The sequence below is a fragment of the Pithys albifrons genome, chromosome Z, assembly GCF_047495875.1.
Source record: "Pithys albifrons albifrons isolate INPA30051 chromosome Z, PitAlb_v1, whole genome shotgun sequence".
In the NCBI taxonomy this organism is placed as follows: Eukaryota; Metazoa; Chordata; class Aves; order Passeriformes; family Thamnophilidae; genus Pithys; species Pithys albifrons.
The window spans coordinates 48,638,480-48,651,816 of record NC_092497.1 but is presented as its reverse complement, the minus strand read 5'-3'; the positions used below and the strand labels follow the sequence as shown (position 1 = coordinate 48,651,816).

The window sequence follows — 13,337 nt, the reverse complement described above, 5'->3', positions numbered from 1 at the left end:
ACATTGTCAGGTCAGAGTGGTAACAGGCATACAGCAAAAGCAGCAGCAGAGCAACATCAAGAACACAGTGAAGGATATGGGTGGGGATTTGCCTTGGAAGAATGCTTGGCCTAGAAGCACACATACATTCCTAGTCTTTGTACAAAGTGTCAGTAGAGTCACAACACCACTCAAACTACTATGGCCCTGCCAGTAGTTAAGAGTTAGTATTTAAAGGTCCAAAAAGAAAATACAGGGACTCTCTTTAAAATTTGCTTCTGAGGGAAGCACAAAAAGTAAATTTAAATGACCTCTTAGGGACGTTAGTAATTCCAGTCTGCAAAGAACAGAATTTCGAGGCCACAAGAAACATACCTAATAAAAGTATACTGCTCATCATACATCCAGGGTTGCAATTCCAGGCTGGGATACTTTCCAAAAGGAGGAACAATCAGGCTGAACATGAGAGCAATACACACAAAGACAGCTGGCAGCACAATCTGAAATTGCAAGGAAAGAGCATCAGGAGTTACATGTGAATCACTTACTTGCTTAAAACTTTTTCAAAGTTTCCCAGGAATGTCTTTTCTATTTCCACCAAAGCAGTGTTATACACCAATGTAAGACCAATTTTGGCATTCAATCAGGGCACTCATTTGGGATGTAGAGATTCAGCTTGCAAGTGCTTCTCTCAAGGCTAAATTTGGGTTTGAACCTCAGCTGCATTATTGCTCTGCAAGAACACTGTAACCACCTGGTTATCATGTAACTCCTTTCACCTGCACAGGCCTCCTTTTGCTCTCAGGTGCAGTGAAGACTGATTTTGGTGATCCACATTCCCTTGAGGTTTTTGGTCTCCCATCAATCCAGACTATAACTCAGAGTGCACAGCTGTCACTGCTGAAGGACTCTGCTCATGTTGGGTGCTCTCACCTGGGCAAAGAAGCCCTTCCGGCTTCTCTTGGCAATAAGCATCCTCTTCCACAACAGAGCCATAAACTGCTGCTGGGTGAGCTTCCAGCCCTTCATCTGGTAGGAGCCTTTCCCATCCATGCCACTGAGGAGGTCTGTCTCTCTGGATTCTGCTAGGAAGAAGAAACGACCCTTATTCAAAAGTTCAGAGATGCTCTCTGGAAACTTCTGTGCTGGAGGCCTAAGGCTGAAGCAGCTACTGTGACCCACCAGAAAAAAAAGAGCACAAGGAGCAGAGGTAACAGAAATTTACATGACTGTATTCTCACCCTTATCTTTCTGAGTCTTGATAGGAGTATTGAACAGGCTGTGGATCCTGCACTGTTCATTATTCCTAAAGGCAAATATACCACCACTTCTTTGGCAGTCTCAGCCTTTGGATCTGCAGTATTTATAATATGAAAGTGTATCCACAAGAAAAAAACAAGCTTAAGACCTAGCAATACCTGGATCTATGTCTGAATCGTTAGGATCAAATGCATCATCTTCTGTAAAGGGACGAAGGCAGCTCTGTCTATCTCCAAACACACGCCTGTTCCTTCTGGCTGGCAACGTCCCATCTGAAAATAACAAAGCTATAGTTAGTTAAACTGCTTCAGTTAATCTCCAATTAATCCCACAAAAAATGAAAGCAATATACTTTTCATTTTACATGTCTTCCATTTGCAAACTGAGGAGCTGATCTGGAGTGACTCCAGTGCAGGTAAAACTAAAACCAAGGTCCTCACTCTGCAAATGTTTTATGCACCGTATTTTATGTGATCTCCCAGAAACTTCTTCTAGTGCACTGGACACTTTTTTTTCCATTTAGGCAGGAAAACAGCATTGAAAGAAAATTCTCACTTGATTGCATATGACCACAAGTGCAATTTGCTAACATTAGTTTATCAGGAAATGATGTTATGTGCACTTCAGAAAGTCTTTTGGTCCCTATTGTGGTTTGATCCAGCCAAAAATTCCTCAGAGAAGACAGTACTGTCAGTCAAGTAATTTTCAATACACTCAAACACTAAAACTTCTTCACTATTACAAAATAAACATGCTACCACAGAGTCAGTTCAAGTTTACAGTATATAAAAGCATGCATTATATATACTAAGAACTGCTATTTTAGGTCATTAGAAATATTAGCACAGCAGAGCTCCGGTTCATCTCAAACAGAGTCTGTCACACCTGTTAGGGTTGTGCCACTTCTGTAGGGGATAACCACACCCACCTGAGGTTTCTGCATCCACACCGCTATCATCAGCCACCTTTAGGAAGATCTGAAAAGCAGTAAGTGTCAGCAAAAATCAAAAAAGGAGCAAGAATGTGGGGATTTCTTCATGAGATGCCAGGAGAGAGTACAAGACTAACAGATGCAACGAGAAAACACAGGAGACTTGTCAGTTGGAACAAACCATAAAACCATAAAAACAACCCTGACATGGGCTTATGTCTAAATAATTTCTGTAATATATAGTGTCCAGTACTGCAATGTAGGCTTTCAGTTAAGCGCAACACACAGCATCCTTAAAAATAACACAGACATTAGAACCCAAAGAAGTGGCCAACCTTCACATGACATCTCAGTGAAGTCTAACAGAGTACATGGGATCTGTCTGTGCTTGCCTGTACTATTCAGTTTTAAATGCACACCTGTATGAACACACATGTAAACAAGGCAGAAGACAAACCACTTCAGAAGGGAATGTAAAGCTGCCTGTTCCATAACAAATTTTTACAGGAAGAGGTAAGACTCTCTCATTCTTCATCTGACATGATTCACTTTGCCTAGTTTAAAACAAAAGAGAATTGTCAGTTCACTAACCTCCTCCAGGGTAGTTTCAGAGATGCCATAGCTGGAAATGCCAAGATCAGAAAGACGGTCATCAATTTCATGGAACAGCTCCACAAAAGCTCCCTCTTTAGCAGCCTTGTATGGCAAGACATAGGTTAATTCATGGCCTATGTCCTCCACTAGTCTGGCCTCAGGAACGTGTTTCATAATGAGATTTGAAATTGCAGAGACATCTAGAAAAAACAAACACAAAAGACAGTTTTCTTCTTGTAACTACTCTTTATGTGGAAAGAAGAGTTCAGTATAAAACAATCTTGCCAGTTGGAAAGGAAGGAAAATGGGACATCTCTGAAAAACAACTTATTTCCATGGAAAGTCTCATTTTTTTTTACATTTAACACAAGCCTGGGTGAAAGGCTGTCCCCAAGCCTGGATATTCCTTTTATGTGCAGAATTTGTGAGAGGTCTTACATGCTGCCGGAAGACCTCCAAGTCACTGATGTACAGTTCACAAGGTTATAAATTACTAACAGGCTTAGGAACTTTGCTTATTAACTCTCAGGAGAACTTGAATGCAAAATGGCTCACTCAAGAAAAACATTCCACTATTTACAGAAGATTTAAAAATACCATCTCTGTAAATTTAATAATTGTCACAAGACTGTAGCTACATGGGGGCACAAGCTTAAGGCTGCAGCCTAAGGTGAACCATAGAGCAATGTCAGCACTGGGATTCAATCTTAAATTCTTTTCCAAGCCTTACCTATTGTCAATGTATCACTTTCATGGTCACTGCCAAGGCCAGCATCAGAGCTGCTCTGGGAGACGCTGTCATCCTGGTCACAAAAGAGAAGACAAATGTTATTTTTTGCTGTTTAATCAAAATAGGACCCAGTAGATGCTACACTCTAAGTCCAGATGCTGCAGGGCTACCACTGCAAAGGGCTAAAATACAAGGAAGAGGTCACAAGTATAGAAGTGAGTGTTCCAAAAACTTGGACCTATGTATTTGGTATCTCTCCAGTCAGCTTTGGACCACCAGCATTGAAATAAACTACGATGTATACAGACATGCCATGCAACAGTTTAACCAGACATGGTCTGGCATAGAATCTATCAAAAATGTAACACTTTTGCTCCTTCTAGTAAGCCTAAGATTTCATGAAATAGAAATAAGTATAGGCAGAAAGGGTCAGTTGTACCTTTTTCAAATAGGACACAGTGCTGCTGCTGTTTCGGCAGGAGCTAAGAGAGGAATCCACATCCTTCTTGACCAGGGTCAAATAATAGCCTGTTCCCAGGTGGTTCTTCAGGAAGAGAGAAGAGCCAACACAGCAGAGCTTGCCATGAGAAATTATGGCAATCCGGTCCCCCAGAATGTCTGCCTCATCCATGTGGTGTGTGGAGAGAATGATAGTGCGACCTGGAAGAAAGCAAGGAAGATGTTGCTGGTAAGTCAAACCAACCTATGTTCCCACACCAAAGCCACAATCATCTGGATCTTGCCATAAAGTTGGACTGGATGTTGATGCCACGTTTGGCTCCTCTGAATGAGGCTATCAGAATGGAAAAGGTTCTCAACTGCTGTCATGTGTTTATTATCGCCACTCTCTGCTGGCCCTTTTTTGTGCTCAGCAAAGGTAGGTTTAATTTCATGTCAGCAGGGTTTGCTGCACAGAGCTGAACAGGACATTGCTGAACACCAAGGATGACTTTCAGACTAAGTGCCCTCATGACCCAGTAAAGAACTTTGTTCATGAGCTCTGACATGAATAGGATGAGAAAGGAGGACAGATGAGAGACTGGAACAACCTTGTCCTTCATGGTCTTTGTTTATTCCTCAGTGCAGGCAACAATAGATTTGCAGAGACACATCACTATTTTGAGAACAATCATGAAACAGATTGATTTTCTTTTGCCTTCAACACATTCATTAAGAGCAGAGGAAAAGACTACATACCTTGCCGATACTTCAGAAGTAGTTCCCATATCCCTCTGCGAGAATAAGGATCCACTCCAGCTGTAGGCTCATCAAGAATGACAACCTTGGAACCACCAACAAATGCTAAGGCAACAGAGAGCTTCCTCTGCATGCCACCTGACAGGAACAAGAAGAAAGAGCTGTTCAGGCTGATGCAGAGATGAGTCAAACAGCAGTACTTGCAGCACAATGGATTATGAGCTCTGAAAGAAAGCAGACTAAGAACAAGAAGTAGTGCTACTGTTTCAGGCTTCAGGGTCCCACTACCTTCTGGACAGTGGGCAATTCATCTGGATGGTCTTCCCTCAACAGAGTCTAACTCCATGGCCTACTGCAGCAAATCACACCTTGCATGCCCTTCTATGAGTGAATCATACTATCTCAGCACCAGGGGTAGCAAGTCAGCAGCTTGGAGGCCTAACCCTATTTAGCAATCTAGAGCACAGGACTCCAAAGCATGAGCTGTAGAAGTAAATCCCCATGAGACACCCCTTGCATGGATGCATTCCAGAGGCAGAAGCAAGGGATTATACTGCACTCTTCAATACTAAAGCCAACCATGGTCATCTGCTTTCCCTTCCCAAAGTCAAATGTGTAGTCTGTACTGATCCTTGAGAAACACAAAGATGCCTCAGTCCCTCAACTATCTGGTACAGAATGATACAGGAATCCTGCCCCTCCTGAACCAAGGAGAAGGACGCTCCAGGTCACCAACTAAAGAAGCAGAAGTAAGCATAAGGAATGCACATATGGGTCACAAACAGTAAAGGACCTGGAGATTATGATCTAAGCCACTCTCACCACAGAGGCATTTGAAGAACAGGTATCACTTGCAGGTGGACTATGTCGTTGATGGAAACAACAACAAAATACTAATGAAAGTAAGTGACTTGTTAAGACAAGATTAAGACAGTGCAAGATTTTAAAGTTTACTGCAACTGGTGAGGTACTTAATAAACAACTGATTTCCTTAAGCACTTAATTGTATAGTAGTCTATATCTAATTACAGGATGCAATCAAGGTCCATAATGCAGCCAATCTACAAGTGCAAATAGAGCATTTCTGGGGCAGAGAAACATAAAAGACTGAACCTACCAGAAAGTTTGCTTGTCCTAGCTTTCAGTTTGTGAGGCAAACCAACATCCATTGCCATCTGCTCCATCTCTTCTTTCACCTTCTTTTCCGGCAGCCCTTTGAGCCGAGCATAAAACCAGATGTGCTCCTCCACGGTCAGCCTAGAGAACAGGAGCAGCCTCAGGGCACACTTGAAAGCACCATGCCAGGACTCATCCCTTACATTAGCATTACAGCAGACATATCTGTTTGCTCAGAATAATATCTTTTAAGGCTGAGGTTTCAGGAAGGAACTACAGACTGGGTGCTCAGCTTGGGCCTGACTTCAGGGTGTGGCTCTATTCAACAGGTAAATAATCCTCCTTTAAGAGTGCTTGACAGAGTAGCCCAAACATCCCAAATCACTAAGCACCAGGGAAACATTCAGCCTAGTTGATTTCAGTGGAGTACATTATTAAGAGACATGGAAGTGTAGGCTCTTGCTAATCATTCACAGGCACATAGGAGCATGCTAGTACACACAATGTTCCTATACCAATCTCACACCACCCCACTGTCTCGCACCATGCACACATAAAAAAATGACCATCAAAGCTGAAGGCCTACTACTGTATGCTAAAGAATCCAAATGTCTGTTGGGTAATACCAGTCCTGTGTCTCACAGATGCTACTCACAAGTCAAAGAGCACATTGTGTTGTGGACATACACCCAGGTTCTGCCTGATCGTGCTGAGCTCAGAGCGGATATCTTTGCCCAGGATGAAGGCTGTACCCGAAGTTGGGGGGAACAAGCCAGTCAAGATGGACCTGCAGGACAAATAGAACAGACAAACAGGTTCCTAAGTTCCGCTAGGAAATAGCTGCTGTGCATGCCAGGATGACTGAATGAAGAGTGGGTGGAAGCCCTGGGGGACTTCCACAAGAAAGTAGTCTGACAAACATCTAACTAATGGATTGAAAAAAAAAAAGTCAGCTACAATGGCCTTAACAGTGCTCGATCACCCACATGGCTGCTTGAAGAAAAGCTTTTCTCCTCTAAAAGTTTCTTGTTCTTTCAATCACAACTTTCTTCCTTACATAAATGGCATGACTACAAAAGTCAATCACAAATGGCATGACTACAAAATGCTGCCTGCAGATTCATGCAAGCCAGTCTCAACCTGAACTGCCTCTAGTTTCAGTCTCCTGTGAGTCTTTTGAGGCAGCTGAACAACTAGAGTATCAGAAGAAGCACCCTAGCCCACACCAGCTTGCACTCTACAGCTGTATGACTACCTCTACCATATGGATAGTAACTGCAGTATGCAGTCACTTCCCCCACTGTCTTAACATATTATTTTGTTCTTACATGGTAGTGGTTTTCCCTGCTCCATTATGTCCGAGAAAGGAGGTGATTTGTCCTTCATAGAAGTTCAGTGTGAGACCATCTACAGCAACTTTCTTGCCATCACGATAAACCTTGACCAAGTTCTGGATGGAAACACCAAGACTCAGATGCACTGGCTCTTCCTCCTTGCAGACTGGAAGAAAGCACAGCAATAGAAAGACATGATAGGTTTTAACAGAAACTGCATGAGAGCTCTAACAGACATTCCCCCAAGTCTGTGGAGTTCCAAGATAAAAAGGCCTATATGAACAACTGACCACATTTCTTCCCAAGGAACATGAATCTTCCACAGAAATGGTCTTTTAGCTCTTTTCACTTTCCTGGGATCTTCTGAGAGCTGGAGATCTGCAGTGTCATCAGGGTCAGCAAAAATGGGAGGACTTCTCAACTCCAGGAGGCTGGAGAACCCACCTGCACTCAAGTGGGCAAAGTACCCCCGGTTTATCTGGATACACTCACCCGATCAGCGTAACTAAGCTGTGGTAACAAAAGGATGATCACTTTCACCTTAGTCATGCCAGTTCTGCTGTCCTTGGACTGTCATTTGAAAAAAGCAGACCATACCACTTCACTGCAGAAAGGCTCTCTGTCTAGCACTTACCCTCTGAAGGCCCCTTCTGATCAGGATGAGGGTGCTGCCTGTCATGTGGTTCCTCACCAAACCAATATGATTTAGAGAAAGGAAAGTACCAGGGTCTTGGGATCCCATACTGGCCTAAAAAAGAAAACCATTACATAGCCTGACTGCATCTGCCCCCTTTCTTTTATTAGCATTCAGGACAAGAAGGGAAATATTCCACCCTGAGTAAGCCTCTAGATGAGGCAGCATTACAAAGAGATCTTTCTTGATGAAGACACTGAAGGACTTTGGTAAGAGATCTCTCACTTCACTTTAGGGCTAAAAAACCTGTGCTGGAAGGTGCTAAGTGGGACATGTAGTTCTGATACTCTTAAATCCTCCCTTGCAGCAGGGTCTCTGGCCTCAGCAGTTCAGAGAAGGGAACAGCTGAAATACAGCGAAGCTTCTGGGGCTAGCTCAGCCACGGCCACAATAGGCCCATGCTTCTGTGCTGGGCAACACTCACTGCTAACAGCAAGTAACAACCTTGCTGTGATGCTGGTATATGGTTTTCCTCGATGACCCTTCTGCAGCACTGCTTGAAAGTGAGCCAAATTTGCACCCTGACACGTGAGTAGGGTGAAAGGATTTATTTAAAAGCCTGAAGACATGATCCTCCCTCAGAAGCAGACCTCACCTGGGAAGACAGATTCAATGTACCAGGTCATGACTCCATACAGGAATGTATCGAACAGCATCATGACAGCAGACGTGGTGATGCTAAAGCCATCCTCTTCCAGTGGGCTCTCAAAGAAGTTGTCCCACTGAACACCAACGCCCTGCTCTTCAAACAGTGCAAAGTACTCACAACCAAAACCAAAGGCTACTGGAGACAGCAGACTCTGAAAAGGGGAGGCATGAACAGACATTTAGTTTTTCACATCTACTTTCCAACTAGGCAGCTTAGTTCTAGTATAAGCCTAAGGGACATGGTCCCTACAAAAAGTTAAAGTTCCCTTCTGCATCATTGTATTTGCAGAGGGAACACCAGATTTAGGAACACCAGGTCCAAGTCCTGAAACCTCTGCTAGACCTCCTTCCAGAATTGTTTCCTTATTTTTTTTCCCTTACTGTTCAGATTTTCATGTAAGGGAACATGTCACTAAGAGCCACCTTCTCCAGCCAGGTAAGAAATGCTGTGCAGAGGAAAGGCAGCTGGTTTCTTCAGCCTGCATATCCAGTGATAAAGCATCATAGCACACAGAGATCAGTGAAGCTTAGTCCAGCTACATTATTTCTACTACCAAAGACAACAACCCCCCCCCACCCCAGCACCTTCTAGCAGGTTCAGTCAACCACTTCACCAAGCCCAGCCCTGACAGTCTCTTACACTAAAAACTATTCTCCCATTGCCACTTCCCCCACCTTGTAACAGTGTCCAGCTAGAGAGCTGCTGAGTGCCATACTGGTGGAGGCCCAGTATGCACGATTGCTTCATCAAGACTTACCGCAAAAATCTTGAGTGAGAAGCTGATATGGTCCTGCCAGGCAACACACAGCACATACGGCAGGTACAGCGTGAAATAGACAATGCCCCCACAAGCAGCTGCCAGGTTGGCCCTGGAGAACACGGTGCTGATGAGGAAGCACTGGAGGATGGTCACAACGCCAAAGATCGAGAGGAAAACAAACACCACACTAGGGTTGCTGTAAGGCAGCAGATTCCCCATCTAGCAGGAGAACAAGAAGTGCATTAGGCTTTAAAAGGCCTCTCTGAGGTAGCTTTATCATAAGCAAGTCTGCAGAGCTGCTGCTCAGGGTGAGCTGCAATTTGTACAACAACCTTCCCGAGGCATCTTTTCAAGAGTACTGAAACTACTACATCCCCTCCTGCTGTTTTCAGCCACTCAGTCCGGTTTTGTTCAAGAACCTTGTTCCCAAAAAGTGACTTGTCAACACACACTCATTAACTCCTCCCCAGTGTATCAGTGCAGACCACAGCTAAGCAGGCTCTCAAGGCTCTAGAGTTTGCTGCCACAGGGCAAACCAGACAACTCACCTTCAGGATCAGCACCAGCAGTCCTGCACTCATCAGGAGAGGGACAAGGCTGCTAATGAACCAGCTTAACCAAAGAATGCCATTGTCAAGTCCCATAATCCTCATTGTCTCTTTCAGCCGGGCTTCCTTCTCATACACAATGCCCTTAATTATCACAGCCACTGAATAGATCCAGGCTAGTGTCATGAAGAGAGGCATGGAGCGGCTCATGACACGCAGAAATCTGAGAAAGACAAGAAAAAGGACCAGAAGAACAGACTGAGAAAACAGCAACTGCAGGTACCACCCAAAGGCTATTAAAGCATGGTGACAGCTAAGGCACACAGCCGCCAATGTGCGCAGCCTGTCACAGGATTAGTGTCTAACTATGAGGTGAGGCTGATGGATTTAGAGTGCATGGCCAGTTAGGAGTGGAAGCTGGAGCTACAACTGTCACTTAGTGGAAGAGTGAGTGCAAAGACCTTGCTCTGCCTGGGGACTGATCTCAACCGTCCTCTTTCCACTCTCCTGTGCCTATGTGTCTGCTTCTTACCCCAGTGCTATTTTATCCTTGCATCAAGTGTGGCGATATGGTCACACGTCAGGAATGTACGTTGTATGTCAAGTCCAGAATTGACAGTAGCTCTCCTGGGCAAGACCCTACAAGTCATCACATATTCTAAATTCTCCATGTAGGTGTCCTAATTCCAGGGATTCAGAACACTGTGGAGATTGTCTCCTTACTGAGAATAGGGACATAAACCATGACTGAGGAGTGACAAAAGCCCATGCTTCCTAAGCTCCTGCCCCTGGGAGGTTTTGAAACAGCCTGCATACATACATGTCATCCACATAACATGGGTAGGGCATCTGCTGTACATAAACTCCTGTCTTCTTCTCCGTGCCTGTCTGCACCCTGATGATGGCCTGTTCCACCACATCCTGCAGGTAGGCAAAACCTCCCCAGACATAGCGCATGTCCTCAAAGGGGTCAGCACGTGGACCAGGATCCCAGTATCTGCACCAAGGTAAAAAGACGTTTCCATTAGAAATCCTCATCACCACATCCAGCAGAAGAAATTATTCATAAGGCAGGATGTCAGGGCTCACCCATCCTTGATCTTGTTGGTCCTTTCCACATTATCAATGTCCATGCGTATCTTGTATTTCACATGTTGAGGGAGGTCTATGCTGTCAGGAGCTATTTCATTGAAGACTATGCCAGCCCAGAACCTCCTTTCATCTAGAAGTTCCAAGGACTTGTTTATAAGCCGGACTTCTGTGGCCACAGGCTCCAGTTTGTCCAAGTTGACACACTAGACAGCAGCAGAATTGTAAGCATTTACCAGATACATTACTAAACCAGAATGTACTTTGTTTACATGTGGGATGGAGGAAAAAAAGGACAACTCTGTAATGGTAATGCCACACTCAAGAAAGAGATGACAGAATTGGACTATTTTGCCATGGCTTACAGTAGTCCAGCAAGTTGCAAGAGATGTTATTTCTGCCTGCTTGATGGTCACCTATTAGTCAAATATATAGCACCGAGAAATACCCCAGCAAATGTACTGTCTGTACAAGATGTTAGGCAGCACTGCAGTATTGCCTAGAGGATCTCATCTAATTATCAATTTCCATAAGTAGTCTTATTTCCTCTTCTACCAATAAACTAGGTCTGATTCAAAGCTTCTAAACATCATGAAGAGACCTAAAGGCTTTGGAACAGGTCCCTGACAGGCCATGGCCTGTTTCTGTTTGCACTTATCTTCCAAGATGATCAGGAAACAAGCAGAACTAATTGTGTTACTCAATGTCTTCCCCCAGTTTAAAGCAGTTGCTAGTTTCACCATGGTCCCCCAGCGATACTCCAGACTGAAATATAAGCTGTTACACTGCCTGAGACAGCAGCACTTCTCAGTGACCCAGTAACAGGAGGGCAGGAAACCACATGCAGGGGCCAAAACAAAAGCTTCAAGAAAAAGGCCTACAGCTAGGTTCCTACATCTATATTTAGGCATCTGAATAAATGACTATTTTCTCACATGCTGTGTGCTTAGCCCCACTAACACCTGGTTGCTTCCAGAAAATGTATTGAGGAACATCTACACCTTCCAGAAAACTTCACTGTGTGGGTGGAAACCAAGCTGCTGCCCTCCCCCAGGGCCTTTCCCACACTAGCAGGGATCTCACCTCCATGAAGCGAGAGATGGTCTGGATAGCCCGGTCTGTCTCATTGAAGGCATCCACCCAGGTATACACAGAGCCATTTTCTGTCTCAAAGTCCTCTGGATGGTTTGACACGAAATGGGCAATGTCCTCCATTGTCCAGTTGGAAGCTGGCAAGTGCAGATCCCTGAGAGCTTTGCCTTTCAGCAGTGTCTGCAGATATTTTGTTTTCAAAGGAGAAGTAATTATGAGAATTAATGTTATACCTCCTCTCTCATAATGAAAACAAGTACTACCAGAGAAAACACCTGTTAAAATTGTGCAGGGAGAGGCCCTCTGTCATACTGAGAGAATCAGCACAGTGGGGTCTTTCTTCTCACTCTCACTTTGTAAAGAATATGCCTCCCTCAGTATAGCTACGCAATCAGGTGTCCTTTATAGGCTGCTTGGCTGCCTCCATGTCCCGCCACCCCTCTCCCAAGGAGAGGGCAGCAGAGAACCATGTACAGCTACAAATGCAAACCAGGGAAGAGGAAGATGTGTGCTCAGCAGAAACCCATTCAGCTTATGCTACTTGCCAAGCTCTGCTCCTAGCTGGGATGGAGAGGGATTCTGGCATGGCTGAAGGCTCAACTGTCAGTCACTGTGCTAGGCAGCAATATCAGCACCAGAGGCCAGGTGATTTTCTTATATATTTTGCTATTGTGTCACTGGGGCTGGCTGAAGTAGCCCTGTACAGCTGTGATGTTCTTTGTTCTCTTGGCTGGGACAGTGCTTTTTTCACCTCGTTTAACTACTAGCTTTCTGATGGCAGATTACTGTATGCACAACACCTTGCACAAGTGCAGTTCCAGGCAGAAGCAGCCACCATTGAAGCAGAAACCAGTCCACTGGGCAGACAATATAAGGCAGGAAGGGACCATTAATTACAAAGGATATAGTGGAACTGAAGTTAGTGAGAAAAAAAAAACCAAAAACCCTGCACAAAACTCAAAAAATCCTATGAATAAAACCAGAAAATTGATTTTCTGCCCCAACAAAAAATGAAGCAGGGAGAGCTTCCCCATGCTCTACTGTTACCAGCAAACCAGAAAGTAGTGGGTCACACAGTTACAAAAACAGCACTGCTAACTGGAAAATGAGAACAGACCAAGCTAGCAAAGGAAAATATACAAAAGGAAATCCAAGCAAACTGGGATTTGATGTGCTATGCTCTCTTCTCATTTGGTTTCCCAAGGTTAGCTTGTGCCACTGTCTCCTGCAGGAAGGACGTCTTGCCTGCAGGGAAGTGGCTCAGACTCATCTTGTTCAGTGCAAACATAAAAGCTCCTTAACTCCAGGGGCACCTACAGTTCTTCCAGAAATTCGCAGCTGCATTAGTATCAAGCTAGAACTGG

General features: G+C 44.4%; 1 protein-coding gene across 6 annotated transcripts in view; it reads right to left on the bottom strand.

Moving 5' to 3' along the window:
* The window catches only part of ABCA1 (ATP binding cassette subfamily A member 1), an 89,362-nt gene that overhangs the window by 15,716 nt on the left and 60,309 nt on the right, over positions 1-13,337 (bottom strand). For 5 of the 6 annotated variants that reach the window (XM_071579937.1, XM_071579935.1, XM_071579936.1 and 2 more), the window contains 18 exons: positions 11,965-12,153; positions 10,882-11,087; positions 10,613-10,789; positions 9,793-10,015; positions 9,242-9,463; positions 8,431-8,635; positions 7,776-7,889; positions 7,136-7,307; positions 6,463-6,594; positions 5,809-5,948; positions 4,692-4,829; positions 3,934-4,154; positions 3,495-3,567; positions 2,762-2,964; positions 2,168-2,216; positions 1,398-1,511; positions 913-1,064; positions 355-479 (listed from right to left, as the gene is read on the bottom strand). In XM_071579937.1, coding sequence (XP_071436038.1) covers positions 355-479; positions 913-1,064; positions 1,398-1,511; positions 2,168-2,216; positions 2,762-2,964; positions 3,495-3,567; positions 3,934-4,154; positions 4,692-4,829; positions 5,809-5,948; positions 6,463-6,594; positions 7,136-7,307; positions 7,776-7,889; positions 8,431-8,635; positions 9,242-9,463; positions 9,793-10,015; positions 10,613-10,789; positions 10,882-11,087; positions 11,965-12,153 — 2,855 coding nt within the window. The remainder of the gene's footprint in view (positions 1-354; positions 480-912; positions 1,065-1,397; positions 1,512-2,167; positions 2,217-2,761; positions 2,965-3,494; positions 3,568-3,933; positions 4,155-4,691; positions 4,830-5,808; positions 5,949-6,462; positions 6,595-7,135; positions 7,308-7,775; positions 7,890-8,430; positions 8,636-9,241; positions 9,464-9,792; positions 10,016-10,612; positions 10,790-10,881; positions 11,088-11,964; positions 12,154-13,337) is intronic. The other variant, XM_071579938.1, reaches the window with a different exon arrangement.